This window comes from Notamacropus eugenii, chromosome 4 (genome assembly GCF_028372415.1).
Source record: "Notamacropus eugenii isolate mMacEug1 chromosome 4, mMacEug1.pri_v2, whole genome shotgun sequence".
NCBI lineage: Eukaryota > Metazoa > Chordata > Mammalia > Diprotodontia > Macropodidae > Notamacropus > Notamacropus eugenii.
Genome location: NC_092875.1, coordinates 29,741,712 through 29,767,760, shown reverse-complemented (window position 1 = coordinate 29,767,760; position 26,049 = coordinate 29,741,712). Strand labels below are relative to the sequence as shown.

The window sequence follows — 26,049 nt, the reverse complement described above, 5'->3', positions numbered from 1 at the left end:
ACGCAAGACAAAGAGCCTTACCCGACTGTGCTGGAAATGAGAGCCCACTCCAATTCCAGAAGGAGAGCCTGGGGAAGGAACTGGGGAGGAGTTCGGAGAGGAATGAAGGTTCCCCGTGATTAGGATCCTAATGTCATTGTCCATATCGTCTGGGAATGGGAGGTCAAACATGTCATCTGAAAGAGAAACAAAAACAAAAAGATTAAAAAGCTACATCTCATTTTAGGAGGGAAAAGCCCTGTGTTCTGCTCCTGTTTCCATAAGTGACTCTGCTTGCCAGCACATGCGTGTGCCCATTTCCAGGCCCTGCTCTATGCTGGGGGCTGAAGACAGCCTGATGCAGAGCACAGTCTCAATGGGAGATGAAAAAACAACCCCTGGTTAAAACTCATTCTTAACCAAATAAAGAGGTTTTCATGTCAGAACAGCATGCTGGAAACAGACACCAAAGGGATTTGCATCCAAGGGAATTAACCTACATAATAATTGGTTAATGGCTGCTCTCAGCAATCTGCCAAATAAAGCTTTGAAATACATTAACATGCAAACTCTAAAGTGCAAACGCTCTGCATTATTTGGTATTTATGGAATACTCCATCAAATAGAGACAGCAACTTGAGTTAAATTACAACATGCTGTATTTGATCAGGCTGCAGAGTATTCAAGTTAATTGAAAACACTATGGAAAATTAATAATGCGATTTTGCAAATGTGGGTACCAACATGGAAATCTGGAGTGGTTCCTAGGCTGGGCCCAACTGTCCAACCCCATTCCAAGTGACTCCTATTTTATTTCCTCCTCCTCCTCTGGCCCTACAAGCTTGGGCCTTATTGAATCATTTGGTCATAAGGCAAAAACAAGCTCCTATCAATTAGCCAACTATCTCATCTGGATTAAGCACTCACTACGTGTCAAGCACTGCGCTAGGTCCCAGGGAAACAAAAAAACCCAAAACTGTCCCTGTTCTCAAGGAGCATCGTCTATCAAGGGTAATGACAGTACGTAAAAGACCACAGTCACAGGACACAAAATAAACATAAGCAATTTTGGGAGGGAAGATACCACTATTGGGGGCAGGAAGGGGGAGGGAAGGAAAGGTTTCCTGTAGAAGGTGGGATTCCAAAAGGTGGAAGAGTGCTCCAGGCCCAGGGGACAGCCAGTGCAAAATCAGAGAAATGGGGGAGCCTGTATGAAGAGAGGGGAAGAGGATGGGCATTCACAGAGCACTTACTCAGTATCAGGCAAAGTGAGAAGTGCTTTACAAATGTTACCTCATTTTATCCTGCAACAGCTCCAGTCAAGTGGGTGTTTTATTATACCCATCTTACACGTGAGGAAACTGAGGCAGGAAGCTCAAGTGACTTGCCCTGGGTCCCATAACTAAGAAATGTCTGAGGCTGAATGTTAACTTAAGTCTTTCTGACTCTGGGGCCAGAGCTCTATTTACCACCAGGTGAGGCCACCAGGTGAGGAGAATAAATAATCAGGTTGAGAAAGTAGCAGGAAGCCAGGTTGCCAAGGGCTTTAAAAGCCACAGAATGGCTTTTGACCCTAGAGATGGTAGGGAGTCACTGGGTTTGACTGAGAGGAAGAGGAGGACAGGGGGAAGGGTAGGAGGCCACTGCATTAGTTCTGAAGGGATAGTTTCCTTCAGTCCCTTGTCACTGCTCATCCTCTGGCTATAGATAAAAGAAACCAAGGCAGGAGTACCCCTGGCCCCATCCCCAAACTGGGAGTGTTCTATCCCTTCTTCCTTTTGCCCAGCACTGTGCCCCACAGACAGATGGAGATTAAACAATATTTGTTGAACTGAATGTTCTTTGCCCAATCACTCCAGGGCAGAGGGATCCAACAACCTCCCCTGAATATCCTTGGCCACCAAAGCACGTCATTTTCGACATCTGTCATCTTGATACCTCTCCCACTTCCCAGCCTCGTCCCAACCACATCTGGTGCCTGCACTCTGGCCATTCTCTGCATTGCCTGTTCCCACCCCCTGGACCTTGGGCTTGGGTCAACTTATGCCATCGACTGATCCTGCCCAGAACCAGGCTGGAGGGATGTTTCCTAGCTGCGCGCGTCCCAAACCATGCCACCACAGGGTGCCTCCACCTTCTAGCCCTCTTGATGCTGTGTCTTCTCTCAGTACAGTGTGAGTACCTCAAAGGCAGGGACTGTCTTGCTTGTCTGTATATGTAGCCCTAGAATTTAGCTCAGTATCAGAACACAGTAAGCATTTAATCAATGCTTACTCTTTCATTCACTGCTATATAGTAGCCCTTTCATCACCGCCCCGTCCCTATCCCTAAGGATGATGGAACAGGGGAAAGGGCACTGGCTCTAGTTAGGTGACTTGGGTTTTCATCCCAATTTAGATATGACTTAGGAGAAAACTACTTAACCTCCCTAGGCCTCATTTTCCTTGTTCATAAAATGAAAACGATTGGGCTGGATAGCCTCCCAAGGTCTCTTCCAGTCCTACATCTAGGATCCTAAAAATCCCTGGCTGATATGGTAGAGATTACTTTCAATCTCAGCTAAAATCCCACCTCATTCAGGAAGTCTTTCCCAACCCCTCTTAATTCCAGGACTTTCCACCTGTTCATTATTTCCTCTTACCCTGTCTATACATAGACGTCATCTCTTCCATGAGATGGTGAGCTCCTCCAGGGCAGGAGCTGTCTTTAGCCTTATGCTGTACCCCAGAGCTCAGCACAGACCTTGGCACAGAGTCATCACTTAATCTTTACCGACTGAATTTTTAGTAAAATAGAGGGCCAGGCTTGGGAGTCAGGCAGACCCAAGCTCAAGGGCCACCTCTAACCCCAGGCAGGTTATTTAAACTGTGTGTGCCCCAGAAAGCTCTGTCTGCAGATATAAAAGAACATGGGACACCAAGGGGTCAGGTAATTTGTCTAAGGTCCTTCAGCGAGTGGCCAAGAATGAGAACAGAGAGTTCTTATCTCTGAGTTTGGAACTGATTTGGCCTGTTACACCAAACCACTTTTCTGGGACCTGCCTACAATATAATCTTAGTTTCTGAAGACCAGGTGAGTCTTAGCTTCATAAGAAACATAGAAATCAGGTTAAAGTTGTCAATTTCTAAGTAGCTCTGAGCTGTAAACATCATCCAGGCTGAGTGACACGATGATACACAATCTCAGAAACCAAGGCTAACTGGCTGGCAGAGGAGGGAGGGTGTCTGGGACCTTTGACCCCAGTCCTGCTCTTTTCATCTTATTTTACCTAAATGCCACATTCTGCTTAGCCTCCAAAGACACAGGTGACTACAGAGCAAAGGCACCAGTTTAATTGTTAAACACAGGAGAGAATTAGCAAAGTTACCTTTCACACCATTTTAGAAAACCCCCTTCAGTGTCCATGCTTCTAATTAGCATAGGAAGTACTAACAGTAGAGTTAACAGGGGTTAAATATTTGTAGACCTGCTTGCAGATGGGATTCCAGCCCTGGGAAAGGGTGCCTACAGGAGTGTATATTAACAGGGGTGCCCTCTCTTTCGGGAGGCCTTGTTGAAATGCCAAAGTGGATCAAAGCAAAAGGGTTTTATTAAGAATCCATGACTTTTAAAGGCAAATACTCAGCGGAGGCCTATCTAAAGGGTTGGTTTTTTTTAAACCACCATTTTATCCTTTTAAAATAAATTTTAAAAGCTTCTTCCAAACACATAATAATCAAACCAAAGGACAATTAAGAGACAGTAAATAGAGAATTACCTGCTTATTGCTCATTCATTTTCTAAGAATGGTTTGAAGGTAGAACCAGTATGTTTTATTTAATGGCTACTACAGACGAGACACAGTATCCTGGGGGAGAGGAAGATGCAGATCCACCGTCCCATAAAGAACCTCGAGGAAGTCAGTGTGAACTGCTCCCTATGAGCCCTGGCTCATGTGCCCCTTGCCCATCTTCAGGCCAGGCCTGCTCCACTCTGCAAGCCTGAGCATCACTCTGGGTGGGCACACTGGTCCACTTAGAGGTTTCCTCCCCCATCTCTGCACCCTCTTTCCCCTCCTCCCTCATTCTCTGTAGAATCCCCAGCTCACTCAGAGTTCGACTCAGGTACTGACTCTGCTAGGAGGCCTTTACCAGTTCCCAGCATCGTGGATGCTCACTATGTACTTGCTCTACATGGATTTTACATAAATACAGAGCACAGCTAGTCCTCTCGCATTAAGATGTAAGCTCCTGGTGGGCAGGAGCCATTTTAGTTACTGTCTCCAGACTCCCCAGAACCCAACACAACAATGACACTTAGCAGGTGGTTCCTACATCATGCTCGTGGCACTGAAATGAGAAGAGATCTTTTAAACCTCTCTCAGATTTTCACTTCCTCTATACTTTACACACTTTTACCTGAAAACAGCAGTCTACAGTGGTTCAATATGAACAGTTCCATGGTCTATGGGCAAACTGCCAGGGGGATAGAAGAGAGGGTCTAGGAATGTGGATGGGGAAAAAAAATCTTTCATTTCATTAACCTCTAGTGTTAATTTAGCATTTCCTTCCATTAGTTAGAAAGCTCAATCAGCACAGGGCCTGTTCTAGGCTGTTCAAGGACTGCCAAAGGGTTGGGAGACACCCAAGCCCACTTGGGGTGAAGAAGGTGAACTCACCGTTGTTGGGGCTGAAGCCGTCTTCATTTGGGTAGTTGGCTGGAGCCACCTGGATGGTTGAAGATGTTGGGAACACCAGGATGTGTGTACAAGAAGCATCTTGAGGTGTGTTGAGTTGAGATGACTGGAGGTTCAGGGCAGTGCTGCGACCAAAAACGGAGCCCATAGTAACAGCGTCTGTAAGGTAAAGAACGATCCCGTTGCCACTCTGTCACAAACACGGGAAGGAAAATCTCACAATTCAAAACTGGAGATGTCGGATGAAGTTAGTGATTCAAGCATGATGAAACATTTGTCAAGAGTCTACATTCAATGACCAGACACAAACATGACCAAATCAATGACTCAGAAGTTCTGAGTTGGAGGGGCTCCCATCCCATCTAGTCCTACCTCCTATCACATTCGACCGAGGTTCTCCAGTCTCCACCTGAAGGTTCCACTGCCCTGCCAAGCAGCCTGTCCCCTCTGGCGGAGAACTCCACTGGTTAGCTATTCCTCCTTCCTATTGAGCCTACCTCTGCCTCTTTCAAATGTCTGCCCTTGGCTGCTAGTTCTTCAGTCTGAGTGAAACAGAACATGTCAAGTCTCCTCCTTTTCCCATGTCGTTCCAATAACTAAGCAAATGGAACATGTTTTCCTTTCTCCTCTGCTCAAGGCTAAACATCTTTCAATCAGTTTCTATATGGCATGGTCCTAGCTGTCTTCCTCTGGCTCTTTTACTAAAGCCCTTCCTAAAATGCAAGGAAAAGTATAACTACATAAACTCCCTGGGCTCCATCTCACTCATTGAACTGTTAGTCCATTAAAATTCACAGCTATCTATTAGAAGAGTTGTCTCACCACATTCCTCATCATATATTTGTGAAGATGACATTTTCATTTTAGAATTGTCTCTATTAAATTTTACCTTATTCAGTCCAAATTTGAGCTTTTTGACTGCCATCCTTGGCGATGGCCATCCTGCTGAGCTTCGTATATCTCATAAGCATGCCCTCAATGGCTTTACCCAAGTCACTGATAACAATTTTAAACAGTTTAGAGACCAGCACAAACTCCTATGGCCCTTCACTGTAAATCTTTGCTTTTCAGGTTTATACAGAATCATTACCACACATGACAAAAGTGGTCCTTCCTGTCACGGCAAGACACCTCTACTTTTACAGGTGACCCTGCTCCATCCCGTTCCCTCCAGCAGACTGTCCCTTTTATCACTCATCTCCAACCTCTACCTCTCTACTAATTGGCTTATTCCCTACTGCCTACAAACATGCCCATGTCTTCCCTATCTTGATCTATCCAGTAGTCTTCCTAGATCTCTCTTTTCCTTTGTTATTAAACTCCTGGAAAAGGCCCTCTGTAATAGGTGTCCCCACTTCTTGGACTCTCACTCCCCTCTTACCTCCCTACAGTCTGGCTTCCAATCTTACCATTTTCTGAACTGCCAAATTCAAAAGTCTTTTCTCAATACTTCAGTCTTTGACCTCTCCACAGACTTTGACACTATCAATCCCTTCATAATATTCTTTACTCTGGAGGTTTTTCAGGATGCTCTTCTCTCCTGGTTCTCTTCCTACCTGGAGGACTTGCCCATCTCCTTTGCTGGATCTTTCTCCACTAACTGAGGGGAAAGAACTCTGTCCTGAGCCTTACTCTTTTTTCCCTCCAGACTACTTCATGATCTCATCAGCTCCTATAGATTTAGTTAGCATTTCTATGCAGATGACTCTCAGATCTACTCACCAAATCCAAAACTCTCAGGTTTTTAGTCTCACATCTCCAATTACATTTGAAATATTTCAAATTAGATGTCTAGGAAACACCATTAACTCAACATATCGAAAACCAAATTCATTTTCTTCTCTCCTAGACCTCTTCTGCATTACCTTCTTACTGTTGAGGGCAACAACTCCCTCCTGGTCACTCAGGCTCACAACCCAGAAGTCATCCTGGATTCCTCCCTTTCTCTCATCTCTTACAACCAAGCTGCTGCCAAGGCTTGCTGATCTCACCTTGGCAATGTCTCTCCCCTGCCCCTGAGCTGATGCAGCCCCCAGTCTCTGGTGGGCATTCCTGCCCAAAGTCTCTTGCTCCAAATTCATCCTCCACTCCCCTGCGAACTTCTTAAAGTGCAAGTCAGGCCCCTGTTAAGTAAACTCTAAAATCAAATGGAAAAGTCCTGCTCGGCTTTTAAAGTCCCTCATATCCTGTCTTTGCTCCCTTCCTTTCCAATCTTTTTAAACCTTACCCCTCAGCCACCTACCCCGTGATCCAGTGACACTGGCTTATTTCCTCTGCCCTGAACAAGATACTTTGTCTTCCAACTTCAAGTGCTTGCTTTGGCTGCTCTCTATGCCTGGAACTCCTTCCCACCCCTCCCCATCTCCTTCAAGTCCCAGTTAAAGCTCCACCTTCTAAAGGAAAGCTTCATCCTTCTTCCTTTCCTCTGAGATCTCTCCAATTCATTCTGTTGACACTTTGTTTGTCCACAGGGGTTTTCCTGTCATCTCCCCCATTAGACAGCGAGCTCCTTAAGGGCAGGGGCTGTTTGTTTCTACCTTTCCTTCTATCCCCAGCAGCTCTGGTCAAGAGCAGGCACAAATGCTAGTTGACCGATTAATGTATAGTCTTCCAGTCTGGCCATTTAATCAATGTAAATCCAAGAAACTGTATGTTGTGCCATCTACTATCTCTCCATAGCTACCACAAGAATAGCCAGAGAGGTTCTACCATGGGTTTTGGGCAAAGCCCTGCTCTGGGCTGGGTGAGCTTTACCTGGCATCACAACAAAGGCCCCCTGGGGCTCCATGGCCACCAGGCAGGCACTGAGGATGGAAGGTGAATCTGCGGCCGAGAGTCCACACATGCGGCATGCCTCCTTCAGCTGCTTGCTGATTGTCTGCAGGGAACATTCGCCAAGGAGGATGCTCCAATCTGAAACAAAAGGCAACTTTCAGTCTTGTCTCACAGAGATGTTAGCTTTGTCCTCTCTTTGGCTCTATCTAAAAGACTCAGGGTCACACAGAAAATGGCATATCTCTTCCTCCTCCATGTGGCTGAGCACTAGAGGGCGCACAATTTCAGTAAAGCCCTTAGCACAATGCTTGGCACATAGTAGGTGCTATGTAAATGGTTATTAATCCTGCTGCCTTGCTTTGTCTCAGGGGGAGTAGAGGTCTGACTGAATGTCAGCATAGTTCCTTAAAACGTGCAGGATCCTCTTTCTGGCTACCTCAGGTTCCTTAGCTGGAAAGTGAGAGGACTGGGCGAGATCATCTTCAAAAGCCCTTATGAGTTCAAAATCCTGTGATCTCAATTTCTCATCCCATCATAAGATCATGTCACTAACACGAAGTAAAGACCAAAAATTCTTTCTAATAATAGAAATAATAATAACAATAACCATTATTATTTTGTAGACTAATAAATGTGCTTTAGGGGGAATCTTAAAGGGCCCAAAGGGCCTGCAATATATTTTGTAAAGCATCCAACACAGATCTCTTAAGAATGCCTTCTGATGACAATGGTACATTGTCCCACTTTAACTCCATTTTTTATCCTTCTATGAGAGAAGCTATTTTGTTCCCTATTGCTCTATGGACTTTTCTTTAACCCAAAGCTTGGCTGGAGCCTTAGACTGTCAAATTATAGATTATGAAATCTATTTATTTGCTTTGTTTTTAAAAAAGGAAGGTAATAAGTATTAGAGAATGAAAGGCATTCTACTTAAGGTTTGTGCAGGAAGGGAGGGGGCCAGGAAAGTGGTCATCAATGTTCACCCGACAGCCAATCACATCCTACCAATCGCTCTGATAAACAAACATGCACATTTTTTCTCAGACACTTCTGATTGCTCATAGTCAATGCACAAAAGCACCCAGAACCTCAAGGGAGAGCATTTCTGTGGGATTACTAAACCAAGGGAATGAAAGTACTCCCCTTGGCCTTTTTACCCTCCTAACATACCCAAGGCTGCAAAAATTCCCCCAGAAATGCATGAAGGTTACTCTCTCACTAACTTCTTAGCATTCAAATCTTTCAAAACACCTTCTTCTCTTTCTAAAAGGCAGGTGAAAGGAAAACTATTTTCATCTAAACATACTTCAAACTGGAATAGCTGGAATGAGAGTTCTGAGTGTAACATGAAGAGGACATGGTAAAAAACCACAGGAAAGCCAACAGAAGTGAAGAGGGAAAAGAAGCCGTCAAGGGGAGTGCCCCACCACCAGTAGTCTGGAGATTCTGGAGCTGAAGAACACACAGAGAACTCCCTAAAAATGCTGCCAAAGACTCCTCCAACACCAAGGCCTCAGCTCGATTCCCAGCACCCAAGAACCACAAAGCTCACAGACCCCCCCCCCCAAGGGAAGGAGCCCCTGGGCATCCATGAATTGACCTTTTCATTTGGTCCCTATCTCTGGATGCAACTGCAGCTCCTCTTAATCTCTCAGGTTGCTGGAAGATGTCCCTATCCCCATTCTCGTTAGAGAAGAGAGCTGGGATGAGAGACCAAATGCTGTCCTTGAGAACTTGCCAAAACAGAGTATTCACCTGACTTTTCTCTTCTATATGACTCTCTATCAGCACTCCCAGATGCAGTTTGTATCCCATTGTTTCCACTCTCTAGGGAAGACAACAGCTATGCTAATTTGTTAGAGCCTCTGAGAAATAAAGCTGAATCTTCTCTCTGTCTCCCTTCCTCCCCTCCTCTTCTTTCCCTCCCAATTCAGCACATCAAAGACCTCTGATTTAATCAATCTGAATATTCCTTCCACTGACTCAGAACACAACCCCAAAGTTACAAAGAGTAGTTGAATATTTGCATTTTGTTGTTGCTATTAAGAACTTTCATTTCATAGTCAAAACAAAGCGCTTCTGTGGAAGCTCTCCTTACCAATTAACTTTGGGAATTCGTCTAAAATTGAAAGTCTTAGAAAGCTGTCGGCTTCTCCATAGTTATATAACCAGGAAGTGTCAGAGAACTAGAAAGCCAGCCCTCTGTAGACTCTACCACACCACTGCCCAAGTCTTGGCTGCTTTGGCCAAAGAAACCATCATGTTTTGGAAAACCTAATGATGACTCTCTCTGAACTTGCCTGGCCTTGTCTTGGAAGGACAGATAAATACTATCCATCATAGGATCTTTCTGGCAACCTTTTCTGCTTGGTAGGAACTGCTCATTAGCCCTCAAGCTCCCGAGGTCATCTTTATGAAACTATGAATTTAAAATATGTCATTTTTAATTTGTACATCTGATTCTTTGTCTTGTGTCTTACTTATTCATGGACCATGGTTGAAATGGCCTAAAAATGCACTGGAATGTGTACGATCAACAGAATATCATCTGCTAATTGGTGCGTTTGTAGAACCTCTCCATCAGTGGAGAAGTCCTCTTACATACGGACTTTGTGTCTCTGGCAGAAGTGTGTCTCTCTCCATTACACTGCCATGGATTTGAGATCAGAGACTACTTGGCTTCCTTTAAGTCTTAGCTGAGAGCTTACCTTCTACAAGAGCATTTTCCCAGGCTCCCTCACCTCTAGTGTCTCTGAGCTTGCTTCCAATTTACCTTGTATAGCATCCCTCTTGTTGGAACGTGAGCTCCCTGAGGAGCGCATTTTTGTCTTTGAATACCACTGTTTTAACTCTGTGTCTGAGACACAGTTGGGTGTTTATAAATAGTTACTGACTGATTAAACAAAATTACATAAAAAAATCACATTAAAAAAATCTCATAATGGATTCCATTATTAAGGAATCTTAAAGATAACCACCTTATTAGAGAAGAATAGTTAAGGCTCTGTTTTGCTTGACGAATCAATAATCCATAAATACAGTGGAATCTTAAATTTAAAAAAAAAAAAGAAATCTAAGTCTCAAAGAAATTAAGGATTTGAGAAAGGAAGATCTGAAATGATGATTCTCCCACATTATTAATGCATCGCTTCAGGCTACTAATAAATCATCTCACTGTCAGAATGGCATCCTAAGCATTAGAAATGCTGGAAAAAAACACAACTGACAATACTTTACACAGGTCTTCAAGGCAGGACTAGGGTAAGTATAATTTAAAATTTCATGTACAGCTCCTTGAGTTCTTTAGGGGAAAAGAGCCATATAAAATCACATAAAATGAATTTGAAAACCAAGCAGACTACAGCCATTAGTACGTTAAGCACAGTTTTTTCTTTGGGGGTGGTGGGGTGGGCCAGTAAATTGGACCTATGCTTTCATTGGAACATAGAACTCGCAGGGAGGAAACAAAACAGATATCAGCTTGAGCATCACTGGCAGGGATTTGCCCCAGGACACCACACTTTCAGGGGCAAGACTTGAACGCAGCTCTTGTTGTCTTCAAGGCCAGCCCTCTATTTACTAGATCTCGCTGTCTCTCTGACATCTATTTAAGTGGTCTCTAAATGTCTCTAAATCCCAACAATTAACTAGACAAATAGCTAGCTGTGACAGAGGTGATATTCTGTATCATATACATAAAGACCTAGATGTGATCATCTGACATGAATGGAAACTGCCAATTATTTGTTTTCCTATGATGTTCCCAAACTCCCTTCTATCATCATCCTCTTTCCCCAGCTTCTTTCTTCACAGTCTTCAAGACCTCTCTACCTTTTAGCTCCCCATGGCCAAGTCTGCCAAGGCGCCCAATCACAACTCTCCAGGGCAATGATGTCATCTGAACAATTCCAATGCACCACTCCCATAACTTTTGGAGTCCAATTTTGCGTGGAGACACTTTACTCCTCCGAGATCTGGAGAGGAAGGAAGTGAGGAAAACAAAATAAGCAAATGTTCTCAGAACATCTTACTGGGAACCATCCCCCCCCCTACCCTCCCAAACCTTCTTCCCGCCAAACAAAAACAGACAAAACACTGTGTCAGCTGCATTTGGAACAGAGAATGGAAAGGCTCATGCCCAAGGGTGGCCAGGACACCAGGCCAAGACTCCTACCTGTTTGGTAAATCAATATTTACAATGCAAGTTTCCAATAATTCGCCATGGAGGTCCGTGCAAGAGGCCAAGAGCCAGCGCTGATCGTGGGACAAACAGTAGCCGACGAAGAGCACGTTGTACTTCTGGCTGGCTTCTCCAAATGTCTCTCCCAGCTCTGTCTGTTTGTCTTTGATCGGTGCCAGTATAAAAGGAGGGGAGTAAAGCTGGATTGGACTGGGCCTCTGAAATCCAAGTCAAAATCAGTATCAGCACAAAGTCAGCCTGTAATACCATGCACCCAGAAACACAGAAAAGCACATGATAATAACATCTAAAGAGGTGAAGACTGAAGGGCTACACAGAACTCTAGGACACTGGTGAGGTCAAGAGGATCTTTTCAGTGACACAAACTAGAAAATCCAATCAAAATCAATATTTCCTTATTTAATAAAATGGCTATTTTTTAAAAAAAGGAACCTAAGAATTCAAACCATTAATTGGGAATAAAGTCAAATAATTGAAAGTAATTGCTCTACTGTGACAAACTGTAAAAGCACTGTTGTCACCTTCACTCATATTTATTATAAATGTTTATACTTCTATAAGATAGAACTCATATGATTCATTCCAGGAAACAAATGTTATTTAACTTAGTTCGGGGTGTATGTCAAGAGAATAATTGTGAAAGTGGCCTGCCGCAATCCTACTGTTGGAAATGAAAAAGCCCTGAAATTCCCTAAGAAGGGAGACGGCTGAGCTTGACTGATGGCTCAGAGCACAAGCAGACAGGTGAAAGGACGCCCTCTGATTACTGAGGGCCCCCAACTGAGTTAAGATGCCAGGTGGAGCCACATTAAAAGACATTCAGAGATCAAAGGGCTTCATCCCTTCATCTGTAAAACAATGAGCTTTGTCATCTGAGGGAGCAGGAAAGGCCAGGACCTGACATGTTGCGACTGGTCTATGGCTAGCAGAAAGAGGACTCTTCTGATCAAAACAATGAGAAAACTTCTCTTTTTCCTCAACAGTTTTTAGTAATTCTCTTTTTCTTAGGAAAAATTAACAGGCTACACAGGATCCACTGTGATACTGAAATTTTAGGGGGTTATAAAAGGGTGGCTCTTTGCTTTAATTTCCTAGGTGATATCAGGCTCTTATTGCGCATGACCTTTTCCTGATCCTAATCCACATCAGAGCAGTGGGCTAACAGGAGGGCAAACTCAGGCAGGGCAGCAGAGGGAGGTGGGACTCCCAGTTATTGTTCAGCCACTGGGACAAGTTGAGGTGCTCCATGACGCTCAAGCCCATTGAACTCATGCCAGAACAAATCCTATGGAAATTCCCGATACCTATAACTATATAGATGGGGAAGGGAACAGTGATAGCCTCATTGGAGAAAGACCTTCTGGTGGTGGTGTAAGTGGATTCAGGAGGCCATGTATGCTCTGCTTTAGCTGTTCACTGGCTATGGTCCTGACAAGCTTTAGGGCAAATTTTTACAAAACAAACATTTTTAGATGCAGTAGGGAATCTCACGACTGAAAGACATTGGATGGTGAGTAAAATTTGGTCAGCCCTATATTTCTGTTTTACAAATCCAAATTTCATACGTTAGATTTGTCTAAGGATGACAAGTAGATTTCTGAACAAAAGATAATCATCATGTGGATTAATGAATATTACAAACAAAACACCAGCTAAAACTACTGAGCTGGCAGAAGCGCTGTGCAGAAGGAGCAAGGAGAAAGGATGGACTGATCTTACTGCACAGCCTCTTGGCTGAGATCAAGCAGGCTTGTGAAGAAAGGTTACAATCAGTAATATTTCTCTAATAAGTCTCTGAGCTCCTTTAAACAATTATAGACATGAATGACACCACAGACGATCCAAACACTAACAAGATTAAGTGACTAATACCAAATGCAACAAGTTTTTTTAAAATAAGTTCTCAGAACCAAAATATTTCATACAATACACATGTACTCATGACCAGCCTATTAGGGGAAATGGGGAAATTCTTTCTCTCCTTGTCTTCATGTCCTGGCTTTCCTGGCTAACATCCTCCCTTCTCTAGAAAGCCTTCCCTCTGATTATCTCCAGAGCATCCTGTCTGTTTGCCGTCTCAGTCATTAGACTGTGAACTCCTGTCTTATACTTTTCCTCATAGCCCAAGGCCTGGTGCATAGCAGGTACTGAATAAATGTTAACTGACTGATTGATGGGCAGCACAGCCTGAATCAAACATGAGGGAGAGCCTTTTCACTTCAAAACTGGCTCCTCATGAAAGGACATCCACATGCTGAACAGAGAAACAATGATTGTTAAACACAACCAGAAATAAAATGAGAAATTGTCAATCTTCTCCAAGATCTAGAGTAGACGGTCATCATAGGATTCAGAGCAGGAAGGGACCTTAAAGACCATCTCACCCCCTCCTCAACAGCAGAGGAACAGAGGCCCAGAGAGGTGAAGGGACTTGCCAAGGCCACAGGGGGAGTAAATGGAAAACCAGGACTTAAATCCAGTCCTTTGGACACACAGCCCCACATTCTTCCTACCACAGCACACAGACCCCTCAAGGACATGCAGATTGATTTTAAGTGAGACAAAGTTAGCAAATGTTTCTTTTACATGATGAATTTAGAAGTGGACAACAATGCTGCTAGTGAAAGTGTGTTGATCCAGGTCTGACACAGGGTAAATGCAGCAGGAACTAGGCAAGTGGAGAGACATTCAGATTTCAAACATGGCCTGAAATGAATATCTAAAGCAAGACAAACAGAAGCAAACCAGGAGCAAATATACTCCTTGTGTTTTTAAAAAAACAGCTTGTTTGGCACATCACACACTCCCTTCTATGTCTTTCTCATTTAACACTGAATTTGGGTGTAAATAAGAGTGAAAGGACAGAAAGCACAGGGAGAAGACCGCAGCCCTGTGGAGGGAGGTGCAGACACAGAGCCGGAATGAGGACAGCTATGTGTGTGCGAGTCTCCTACAGACAGAAGGTACAGCCAATGCCTACTGGTAGGATCAGTCACAGGGAAGCCCAAGGCTTTGGAAAAACCAAACACAAATAATCAATTTAATGTTTAATTCAACTTCAGGAAATAAGGGACTCGATGAATAAAGAAAAATGTAACATATAAGCAAGGTGAAGAATACTGATACCTTATCTCCTAAATCTCAGACCACAGTAGAAATGCCTGCCTATGGTCCCAAAATTTTAATTTCTGAGAAATAATCCTTTTTGTTTCATATTGTAAATTTAAGGAATCTGGCTGGCCCCAGAGAAAGCTAAAAAAACCCATCTGTCACTCAAACTATCACTCAATCTGCCAACCAGAGTCTTCCCTTGCAAAGTACCAACCTCAGGGTTCTTGAGGGTCATCTCAATGCTGGCTGCCGGTCCAAAACCTGTGAGAGATTTAATGTGGATCTGGGTGGGCAGAGGCCGCCTGCACTGGCAGTACACTGAAAATGCCATGGACTTCAAGTGCTGAATGTAGAAAACCTGTTCATCCTTCATTGTCTGCAGCATGTACTGGCAAGGCACAATCTAGGCATACACATTCCAATAATTAAAATCAGAAAGACGAAAGCTGGAAAGGGCTGAACAGAATGGTGGAAAATGAAACTGTATTGATTCTCCATTTGACTCAGGAAGGAACACCTCAGCTTTGAGTTGGATGCACCTCTTTGATGCAAAGCTAAGCTACAAAGCTAAGCTAAGAACAATTCAGGTTTTTATGGCACTAATTCTTTCCAGAGACACCCTTGCCCGCCCCACCACCCACATTTTATTGTACATTTACAGCAGATGTTCAGAGTGCCCCCCAGCTACTATGTGCTATTCTTTCCCCAAGAAATGCAGACAGACCATCACTTGGGTACTGTTTCTATGCTTCTTTAGGGCTGAATTCTCAACTTGCTGGCATTATGATTTCAACATTCTTTAAGTGAATGTGTTCATCTATTTTTCTTCAACACAAATCAGTTGGCAACAATTCAGTTTGGCTGCTATACACTTGCTGTTCAATGAGCTTCTGGGATCAGTCATTTAGGACACAAATGGAAGGGAATCTTAAAAGTGCTTGTCAAACAACCAATTTGGGGAGCATTTATTTCATTTTTTTTAATATCAATATCTGTTAAGGTATTTATAGATGAGAATATTAAGAAAAGAAGAAAAAAATTACTTGGAGAATGAAAGAGTTTCTCATATTTTCAGGTAAGTTATCCAGCATCTCTGTGTAACAGCGCATCAGACTGAGCAGCCAGAAGTTTGCCGACGCGGCCTCGTCCTCTGCGGTGTAGGTAAAGGGGTCCACCATGTAGATGACCACAGCCGGCGGGTAGGCCTGGCTGTCAGCCGATTCCGGCTCCGTGGGAATCCCTATCCGCTCCCTCTCTGTGACACTAGAGAGATAGTCATTGTTAGAAGTGCAGACAGATGACCCACCAGGAGAATCAAGACCAATTTAGTGAAAATCACAACACGGAAGGTTTAGGTAGTTAAAAGTAACACAGCAGAAATAAATACTGGAAAAACATTTGTTGACTAGATTCTGATGGAAGAATAAATTTTCCCCCCAAAAAGCATCAAACCCAACCATATGATCTAAAGCAACACTGAAAAAGGCCAGAAAAGGCCATACTAATTAAAACCCTTTAAAAACAAAACCAAAATGGAACACAATCCCTCTTTCTTTGTTAAGTTTGGGGACACTGAAGGCTCGAGAATATAAGGGATGTGTGGACACTCCAAGAGGCCCAGGACAGCCCAGCAGTCAGTGACCTCTTCTCTTGCTCGGGCTGTGTCTTTAGCATCCCCAGGTTTTCAGGGGGAAGCAGGAGAGAAGATTTTGTTTTCAGGGAAAACTGAATGTTGGTGACCCATAAAGAATGGGAAGAATGGAGGAGAAGCAAGGAGTACTTGGATGAATTCCAGAAATGTCCTACCTGTCTTGCCCTTCTGATGAGGGCTGCTGAGAGGAGCTCTGTCCAGGTTCTGTCTCCCCTCCTGATCCCAGGCTCCCTTGTGCCCTGTCTGCTACACTTGTCCCAGCACTGGCTGTCTGTCCTGAACCACTACTACCACCAAAGCCTGAAGAGGAGGTCACGCTGCTTGGGGTCACACCAGGCCCTGAGGAGCTGGCTGCTGCACAAGCACTGCCTGAGCTGCTGGTGGAGGTGCTAGCTGGTGGAGCTCCCGGTCCAGAGGCACAAGCCGGATTTGAAGCCACAGGCCCCGAACTCCCAGGGGCAGCTGGTGCCTGTGCTGCTGCTGCTGCTGCTGGGGGTGAGCTGGGGTGCTTAGGTGGAACCAACAGGCTGCTGTCCAGCTGCAGAGTAGCTAAATAAGGTGCTGCAAAAGCAACAAGATGGAGGTTAATGGAGCCCAATGCCCTCCCAGGGCTTGGTGCCAGCTGCTGGAGGGCCCCCTGGCCTACACACAGCGCTCGACACCCAAGGTCACACTCCACAAAGGGGAGTGGTGGGTGGGGCACCTGGGGGAAGGCTTCTTTAGAAAGGTCTCAAGTGATTCCCTGTTCCACACTAAGTCTACATGTATTCCTCTAGATCTTCCCTGATAATAGCAGTGATACTACAGTATCACAGGAACCAGACACTATGCTACCACGCTGCCTGCCATTGTTCAGGTTGTTTGGGGGACTGTTAAATAGGGCAAGAAGTGAGAAAAGTGCCTATGGCCCCTCCTGGTTCTAGTCTTTGGGGGGCTCCTCTCCCTGGAGGTACATCCAGCTGTGTGAACGGACTTTGAGGAAGCTTCAGAGAGCTGAGCATATAGAGCTGCTCTGACCTGTGCCCCCTATGTGCCATCACACCCATACAGCAGCATCAAGTGCCTCCAAACCTGTCTTTGGGCAGCTTTAAGGTTTAGCAGCACTGGCACACTGGAGAAACCCTCCCTCTGGGACAGCTGGATTGAGGCCTGGCACCACCCTCCCCATCTCTTCGCACCAATGAGGACACTATGTTCAGGAGAGGGGAGCTCACCTGGCTAAAAAGTGGCCATAGAAGCCACCAGAGCAGACGTGAGGCAGTCTCACTCACCGAGGTGGTGGCGGCAGACCTGGGCGTAAAGTCTAAGTCTGGAATGATTGTCACTGTCCTCGCTGCTCCAGGGCTGGCTGAACCACTCGCTTACAAGCTCATCCGTCAGCTTCGGTGTCACGGTCTTACCCACACGCATGATCCCATCTCGCAGCCCTCTGCAGATGGGCTTGTGCTGCCCCAGCCTGCACATCTAAACACAAACAGGAAGAAGCCATCAGCAGCTGGGGTGGCTGCTTTCTCCCACTGGCCCAAGCAGGGAAGCGGGTAAGGGCCACAGCTAGCTGTCATAATGCACTAGCCCTCTTCAGATAGCCTCTCCTTTCTTTCTCACAACAACCCTGGGCCATAAGATCCTCATCTTACAACTGAAGAAACTGAAGCAGGCAGAGGTAGAGTGACCCAGCCAGGGTCACACAGCTAGGAAGGATCTGAAGCTGGATTTGATCCCAGGTCTCCCTGGCTCCAAGTCCTGCATGCTCTCTGTATCTGTCCTTCCAAAATTCAAACCTAGCCCTCTGTGGGACTGGAAAAGCAAATGTTTCTTTCACCAAGATCATCCCATCAACATGATCTGGACTTGCTACTTGCCATGGTCCTGTCAAAAAAAATTAGCAAAATTCCTGCTTACAGAGGATGATGGTTGTACGTCGCCATGTAGCCATCAACATAGCTTTTATGTGTTTTCTGAAACTATGAAAGAATGAATATGTCTCTCAAGTAAACAATTTAACTTGGCATTTGTTAGGAGGAATGCTAATCATGCCACATCCCTGCTTCGGGAGACATGAAGAGAAGACTATAAAGTGCTCCTGACCCTCTCCTGGCCTCCCTCTTGGGCCCACAGAGCCATCACCATCCTCACGCTGTCTGTAGAAAAAGTGAGCCTGCCATTACTGAACAAGGTCCTCTTGTCCTCTGTGGTCCTGTTACTAGGCAGAGGATTTGTTAACAAAGGGCACCTTTTGGCTTTCAGAACTGCTTTGAGCCATTGTCTGTGCCTGTCATTTAGCAGGCATCAAGCACGGACCAGCAACGGTCTGGAGATGAATCCTAAAAGGGCAGGGGGATTCCTAGTGCCCCTTCCCATGCAGACACCTAGCTTCTGGAACAGCAGCTCTTCAGGGCTGCAGATAAGTCAACGTGTTTGATGTTTATCCTTATGCCCCAGCCATACCATCACCTGCATTCCCTGACAAGTATCCTGGAGGGGGGCCGCAATGTTCTTTTCTCCCCACTGCCATTTGCAGCATCAGCAGCCTCTCCTCCTTTGAGGTTCACCACATCAAGTGGGGGGGGGGGGGCCACCATCTGCTGGCTCCCTGGTCCTCCTCCCAGCCCCTGGCTCACTGTCCCCTCTCCTCCCCAGCTCCTCTCCGTATACAAGAGGATGCTAACACCATGGGGATGATCTCTAGAACTCACTAGGCTCCTGTTTTCCCCAATTTGATGAACTCTTCTTCGCTCTGGTTTAGCTCCATAGAAGGACAATCACACTCAGCCTTCTCTGGGCATCCCCACAGCTGCCTAATCACTCCTCCCTGGTCTCTTCTGCCTATTTCTTTTTCAGATGATGGCTCCCTCTTAGGCCCCCTGCTCTTTTCTCTCTACTCTGCCATGGATTAATTATAATCCACCTGCCAATGGCTCTCAAACCAATACAGCCAAGCCGCGTCTGTCTCTCCCTGAGCTTCCAACCCTCACCCCTAGCTGTGTACTGGACCCTTCACATCGGACATCCCACTATTTCTCTTCAGCCCTCCTCCAAACTTCCTCCTTTCTGTCAGAAGCCCCTGATCTGTTCCCATAGCCCTGGCACCACCTGCACTCTCTTTCCCCTTATACTGTCTTGGTTTGGTTCCCCATTGGGTCATCTTTGACACATCTGCTGTAGTGATTTTCCTCAAAGGCAGATTTGACTGTGGTGTCCTTTTGTTAATAAATAACGATGCCCTCCAGGTGCTGCTAGATCACATATAAATTGCTCAGTTTAGCCAAGAAGACCCTTGCCTGGCCTCGAGGCAGCCACAACTTATCTTACTACCTCACTGCCCGTTATTCTCCCCCAACACCCAGGATGCTCACCTCCTATGTCTGCGCCTGTGCACGGGCCATCTCCCATATCAGGAATGCCAACCTTGCTTGCCTCCACCTCCCAGAACCCCTCTTTTCCCTCAAGAGCCATCTTCTCTGGGGAGCCTTCCTTGATCTCCTAAGTGACTTGTGGCCTCCCTCCCAAATGACATATATGGATATATTTGTGCTCATACTGAACCTCCTTTACATCCTACATGTGCTTCTATGTGTCATCTCCTCCTGGACGTGAGTTCCCAGAGAGGGGCGACTGTTTCATCTGCTGTGTGTGTCTCCCATGCTTGGCACACAGGAAGTGTCTAAAAAAGCTTGGTGATTAACAGACTGATCCATTTCGGTTAAATCTCTTACTAAGAACAGGTGCCAGTTATAGATTCACCATCAAGGACCAAATGCCCTCAGCTGAAGGCCTGCACATACCTGTCTTAACGGGCTTTCAGGGTCTGCCATTCCCTGGTGTGACCATCCCCTCCACCAATGCAGATGACAATTCTTCCATAGGAACTCTCAGAAACCAGTTGCCCAGTGGTTAGAAGAGAGAGACCCATGGGTCTCAACTTAACATTTATCCAGCCTGGTATTAATAACACCTATCATTTACATAGCACCTACTATGTGCTAGGCACTGTGCTGAGTGCTTTACAAATATTATCTCATTCCACTCTCATTACAATGCTGAGAGGTTGGTGCTACTATTATCCTCATTTTACAGTTGAGAAAATGGGAGGCAGACAGAAGGTAACTGACTTGCTCAGGGTCACAGAGGTAGTAAGCATCTGAGGCTGAATTTGATCTTGGGTCTCTTCCTGATTCCTGGTCCAGTGCTCTATGCATACATAGTGCTGACATGGCCTTTTGAGAACTAGGGTTTTGTCTCTATTCTGTAAGGGAGCAGCTAAGGAACATGGGAGTGAAGAGGTCCCATCATTATTGAACAGGAAATGAGAAGCAATCATCAGCCCTGAGAAAGATGCTATTCCAATTTTTTTGAAGAACAAACATAAACATATTTAGGAAAGTGTTTAAAAAAAAACACCTCATTTTCTATTCTAAAAAGCTACTACCTGCTAAAACTACACCATCAAGATGAGCATAGTATCAAAATGAAAACATAAGAAAATGATTTATTGGTCATTTAACAATTTTCAGATTGGGAATATTTGCAGGCGAATGTCTCTCTTTATTTTGGCTCTGCTACTGACCTGCTCCTTTTCTGAGGTTTAGCTATTATGAGACTCCTTTAGAAGGGTGGGGGTTGGAGGGATTAAAAAAAATCAACTTATTTTTCTTTTGAGATACTTGCTTTCCAAAATGGCAGTCGCTTGCCCTGCCCTCCCCCCAGTGAGTAAAAATTTAAGCTCAAGGAATAGGAAAGAATGGGCATTTCATTTCTTTTACTACTACCAAGGGAGGTGAGTGGGTTAAAAACAAGCTTTTGGGCTGTTAAATTAAAGAAAGTTATTGGTAAGGCTGGGTTGGAGACGTCTTTCTTGAGCTAATGAAGTACTAAAGTCAAGACATTCATTCACAGATGAGCAAACAAATAACGTCCGCAGCCTAAAGGGTCCGTTCTGGCCTTTTCCCCAACCCATGCACTATTTACAGAATTTTACTGTAGTCTCCTTTCATAAAAACAAATCATTTCCTATTTAGCTGCTACTAGAAACAGAGTTAGGGAATGCAAGGAGGAAGTCTCAGAAGGTATTTCTTCTTACCTCATACACAGCACTCAAGTCCCTGAAGAAAGTTTTGGCTCCTTCGAGCAAGGCCTCATTTTCTGGACACAGCACGATGTAAGCAACATCCCGGTGGCCCCCATAAGGGTCTAATAATAGCCTCTCCCAGAATGGCAGGGAGAATGGGGAAATGGTGAGGAAGTCCTTGTCATAGCCCACCAGCAGCGTGGGGATGGGCAAGGGCTCCGGGGACTCTTCTGAACCTGAGAAGAAAGAGCAGCAACTGAGTGCGTCCTGGCAACCCTAGAGATTACCCTGAAAGGCTAGCTCACAATAATGCTGTCATGTGTCATAGCCACATACCCATTTTAGATCTTTTCAAATGATTTAGTTCAAACATCTCCTTTGGGGAGGTAGCTCGGAAGGAAGGGAGAAAGGAAACAAGCATTTATTAAGCACCTACTGTGTGCCAGGCACTGTGCTAATAAGCACAGTACAAGTATTTGACTTGATGCTCACAAACCTGGGAGGAGAGGCTATTATTATGACCTCCATTTTTCAGTTGAGAAAACTGAGGCAAACAGAGATCAAGTAACTTGCCCAGGGTTACACAGCTAGCAAATGTCTGAAGCTGGGTTAGAAATGCTCTATCCACAATGTCACTTAGCTGCTGAAATTAACTGGAATCTAGAGATTTAATTTGAGTTCTGTCACACACGTTGTGTGACTTGGGCTAGGCCATAAACTTTCTGGACCTCAGTTTCCCTCTTTGTAAATTAAAAGCTGGACTGATCAGTGGTCTCCAAATCCGCTACATATAATTTAAGGATGCACAACTGACATCAGAACTTCTCTTCTTATTTTTCTATATAAGAGGAAAATTGAAGCTGTGTGGATATTTACTCTATGGATCCACCTGTTCTGTATGTCACTTGGTCATGCATCAAGTATTTTGAGGAAGGGGTGGAGGACAGCAGACTTTCATTCATTTATTTGCCCTCAGCACACTGGGATGCCCTGCACTTTGCCTGGGTTCCATTAAGTGGATCCTTGAATTATCTTACTGAATATTCCCTAAACTATGCCACACCCCAAAAAGAAGCTGATGAGAATTCCTGCAAAGAGACTGTCTGAAGGAAGATGAGATCAACGAGGCAAGCAGGAGCAAAGCACCAGAGGATGACCCTGGTGGCACGACCCCTCCTCCCCCAAGAGGTGTCTGTTTCATTGGCCTTTCGGGAAGCAAAGATGACAGCAACCTCAACAGGACCAGCAAGAAACCAGCCCAAAGTTCACAATATTATCAGCAAGGCTATCTGAAATATTAAATCACATCTATTAGTTGATAGTGAACTATACTGGAAATGGAAAAACTGAGCTTGTACTCATGAAAATGATGCATACTGTCAACTCTGGAAACTTTTATACCTGGACACTTTAAAAATAAACTTGGAAAATGGTTGGAAATGGAGTTTTTTAACCTATTTAAAAATCTTCCATAGGAAGAATTCTAGGGAGTCTTAAAACAGAATAGTATAGAGGAAGGAAACCGGAGTGGTGCAACCTGATTGTGAATCCTGCCTCTGTCCCTTATTGACTGTGTGACCTTTGGCTAGTCACTCCCCTCCTCTGGCCCTCCATTTCTTTCTCTACAACATAAGGTGGGGTGGGACTGGATGACCTCAAGTTCTCTTCTGCCTTCAGATCTGTAATTTTATTGGTCATAACATGTTCTGGTTAATTTGGAAGAACAACTAGATAGCAGGGAAGATAGTGATGTATTTCCATAATTTCAACTGAAACTTTTGTGTAAGTGGGGAATGGGACTAAAAAATAGGCATCATGACATAATAAGCACCTCTTCCATTGCGATGGATGTACCTTATGAGGAGGTTTATACAGATGTTAAAACCAATCTTCAAAGTAAATGGAACCAGATACTCAAGGTGCTATACCACAAAGGGCTTGGTTAAGTTCTTTAAAAAAAAAAAAATGAAGTCCACAGAATCATAGTGCTTTCACTATTTTTGTACCATTAAGTAAAATACTTCATATTTCACCCTGCATGCTGTACAAAGCATACGGGGAGGGAGCGTATCACCCAGTTTGTGAAGATATCTGTGCAAATCTGCACAAACACATCTTCCTGGCAGATTGGGGATCACCACTCCAGACCATCTCTTCCGGTGGGACCCTGAGGAAGATCCACCTGTAGTTGAAAAAGGCGGCACAAAGGAGGGCGTGGTGGTTCCTACTAGCCCCAGGTGTCCTCTGAACTCCATCACTCTCTTTCCTCAGGTAAAGGGGATTTCATCCTGACCATGAAGCCCAGAGAGTAAGCAAAGAGGAGAGGAAGGCTGAGAGCTTCCGGGCATTTCTGTCATACTCATTTGATCCTCACAAGACACCTGAGAGGCCCAAGCTTCTTCCACATCCTCATTTTACAGAGGAGGACACCTAAGTGACTGGCCCAGGGACACACACATGGTAAGGGGGTGAAGCCGGACTCTTGGACTTTATTCCCTACTGTCTGTCCTCAGCTAGAACAAAAAAAGCTGGTGCACATGTTTACTGAATAACCCAGTGCTGAGAGGAAAATCTAAGCCAAAATGTGAGGCTCTGACTTCAAAGGAAATGGAGGGTCATTATCAACCTAGTTAGAAAATGTGAAGAAGAGACTCCCACTGGTCCAAGAAGGGAGGAGACACAAGACCCCAAGGCAGTAAAGAGGCGTACCATAGGTGCCGCGTCCGGCCATTTTGTGGAACTGCTGCCATGTCAGGGGCCCCTGCACGTGCTGGATGTTCTCCCAGGTCCTGCCTGTCCGCTTCTTCTGAATGGCGTCCTGGAGAAAGGGCTGCAGGGAGAGCAGCATGCGCACTACATCCTGGGATGATAGCATGCTGATGTCCAGCACTAGAGGTTGGGTGAAAATGAAGGATATGTCAGCAAGTGGTGCTCGGGATGGATAGCTGCTACCTGCGGCCAGGGACAAAATATACCCTGCTTAGAATGGCTGCGGAGAAGCCAAGTTCATCTTCCTGAGACCTTCCTTTCTGAAGTACATTTAGTACATCTGGATCTGGAAAGGCCCAGGAGTGAGAGAGCTGGCAGATGGGAAGATGGGCAGCACTGGAGGACTTGGGCAGGCCCATTAGCTCAGTTCTCTGTTGCTTCTGGCTGCTCCTATCACTTTTAAATGAGCACACATTATGTAAAAACACTGTTAATATGCATTCATACACTGTCCAGAAAATATTAGCCAGTTTCCTGCTCTACCAGAAAACTGGGGATTCCTATCCCTGCCCCAATTACTGAAAAGCATGGTTTTGAGTGACAAAGGAAATATTTCAAAAGCTACTCTTAGCAGAAACCCAAGTTGATCATACATTTTAGAACCTAATATTTTAACATTCTTCTGTTAATAATAAGACTTAATCACTTCTGCAGGTTCTTTTGGTTTAAATACTTTAAAATATTTCCTAGTTTTCATATCATAGAGTCAGAGATTGAATACCTAGCATGTGCCATCTCCGAAGACGGGCAAAGATGCTACACTTCTAGGACACTTTTTTGTTAGTGAAAATGCAAGGCAGATGGCCTTAGGAGGAAGAAAGGAATGTTGTAAGCCACAGTCAGCAACTTTAAAGAGATCTACTTTTTCTCCATCATATCAAGCAAATAGCTTCCATTCTCACTCAAAGTATTTTTTCATAAAATCTGATTACACATTCACAGTGTGGGGCACTTGGGAATCCTGGCTAAAAGCTGTGGGGTGGAGGATACCACCTTATTCCAGAAAATCATAATTAACTGGTTTTTTCAAGCTTTCCACCATCCCATATGAAAAAATGGGCCTATCAAATTCTGTAATAACTAATTACCTTAAAAATGTAAATATTTTTAACTTTTAGATTGAAGCTATAAAATTAAAAGAGAAAGACATTTTTACTAAGGACAAAAAGACACAGAACCGGAGGCATCTGTAGGGAATGACAAACAAATATGGAAGCAAAAACTGAAAGGAGGCTGGAAGTGGGAGATGAATGCCAGGACTCCAAGTTTGAGAGCAAAGAGTTGGCACTCTAAACATGAATCCAAGAAGGACTAAAGGAGGAGAAACATGTAGAAAGGCCCTCTAGAGTGGCTCCTAAGGGATCTCTGCAGAACTGTCCATACTCATCCTTCCTTACACTAGTGATCACAGCTGATGAGGGAAAGAGAGGGAAGGAGGAAAAACAGAGGTATGCTTACAGCGTCAATCTGCATTACTTTAATTTAACTTTTTAGCCACAAAAGGTCTTCAGTAACAAAGTCTTGAATACACAAGGGATTTTAATGTTGATTTTTTTTTCTCCAGTTAGAAAAAAGATCAAAAAAGGGTTAGGACCTCTGCATGTGGCAAATGGAGAGAGAATGGCTGCTTGGACATCAGAAAGAACTACACACTTTTTGGTTTCTGCTTTTTACCCTAAGGAGAAGAATCTTTCCACTCAAAAAGGCAGAACAAAACTTGCTAACAGTAAAAGCTCAAGATAAAGAGGAGAGGTGCCTTTGTCTACCTGTCCTGGATGAGTTCAAGTCACCAGATCTAGGTGGGCACTGAAGGAACCAAC

The 26,049-nt window shown here is 44.6% G+C and overlaps 1 protein-coding gene across 7 annotated transcripts in view; it reads right to left on the bottom strand.

Moving 5' to 3' along the window:
- Window positions 1–26,049, bottom strand: part of MED13L (mediator complex subunit 13L) — a 415,471-nt gene that overhangs the window by 8,355 nt on the left and 381,067 nt on the right. For all 7 annotated transcript variants that reach the window (XM_072600340.1, XM_072600342.1, XM_072600338.1 and 4 more), the window contains 11 exons: window positions 24,170–24,349; window positions 21,473–21,696; window positions 17,664–17,856; window positions 16,548–16,953; window positions 15,785–16,004; window positions 14,956–15,144; window positions 11,604–11,827; window positions 11,261–11,403; window positions 7,409–7,567; window positions 4,637–4,813; window positions 22–176 (listed from right to left, as the gene is read on the bottom strand). In XM_072600340.1, coding sequence (XP_072456441.1) covers window positions 22–176; window positions 4,637–4,813; window positions 7,409–7,567; window positions 11,261–11,403; window positions 11,604–11,827; window positions 14,956–15,144; window positions 15,785–16,004; window positions 16,548–16,953; window positions 17,664–17,856; window positions 21,473–21,696; window positions 24,170–24,349 — 2,270 coding nt within the window. The remainder of the gene's footprint in view (window positions 1–21; window positions 177–4,636; window positions 4,814–7,408; window positions 7,568–11,260; window positions 11,404–11,603; window positions 11,828–14,955; window positions 15,145–15,784; window positions 16,005–16,547; window positions 16,954–17,663; window positions 17,857–21,472; window positions 21,697–24,169; window positions 24,350–26,049) is intronic.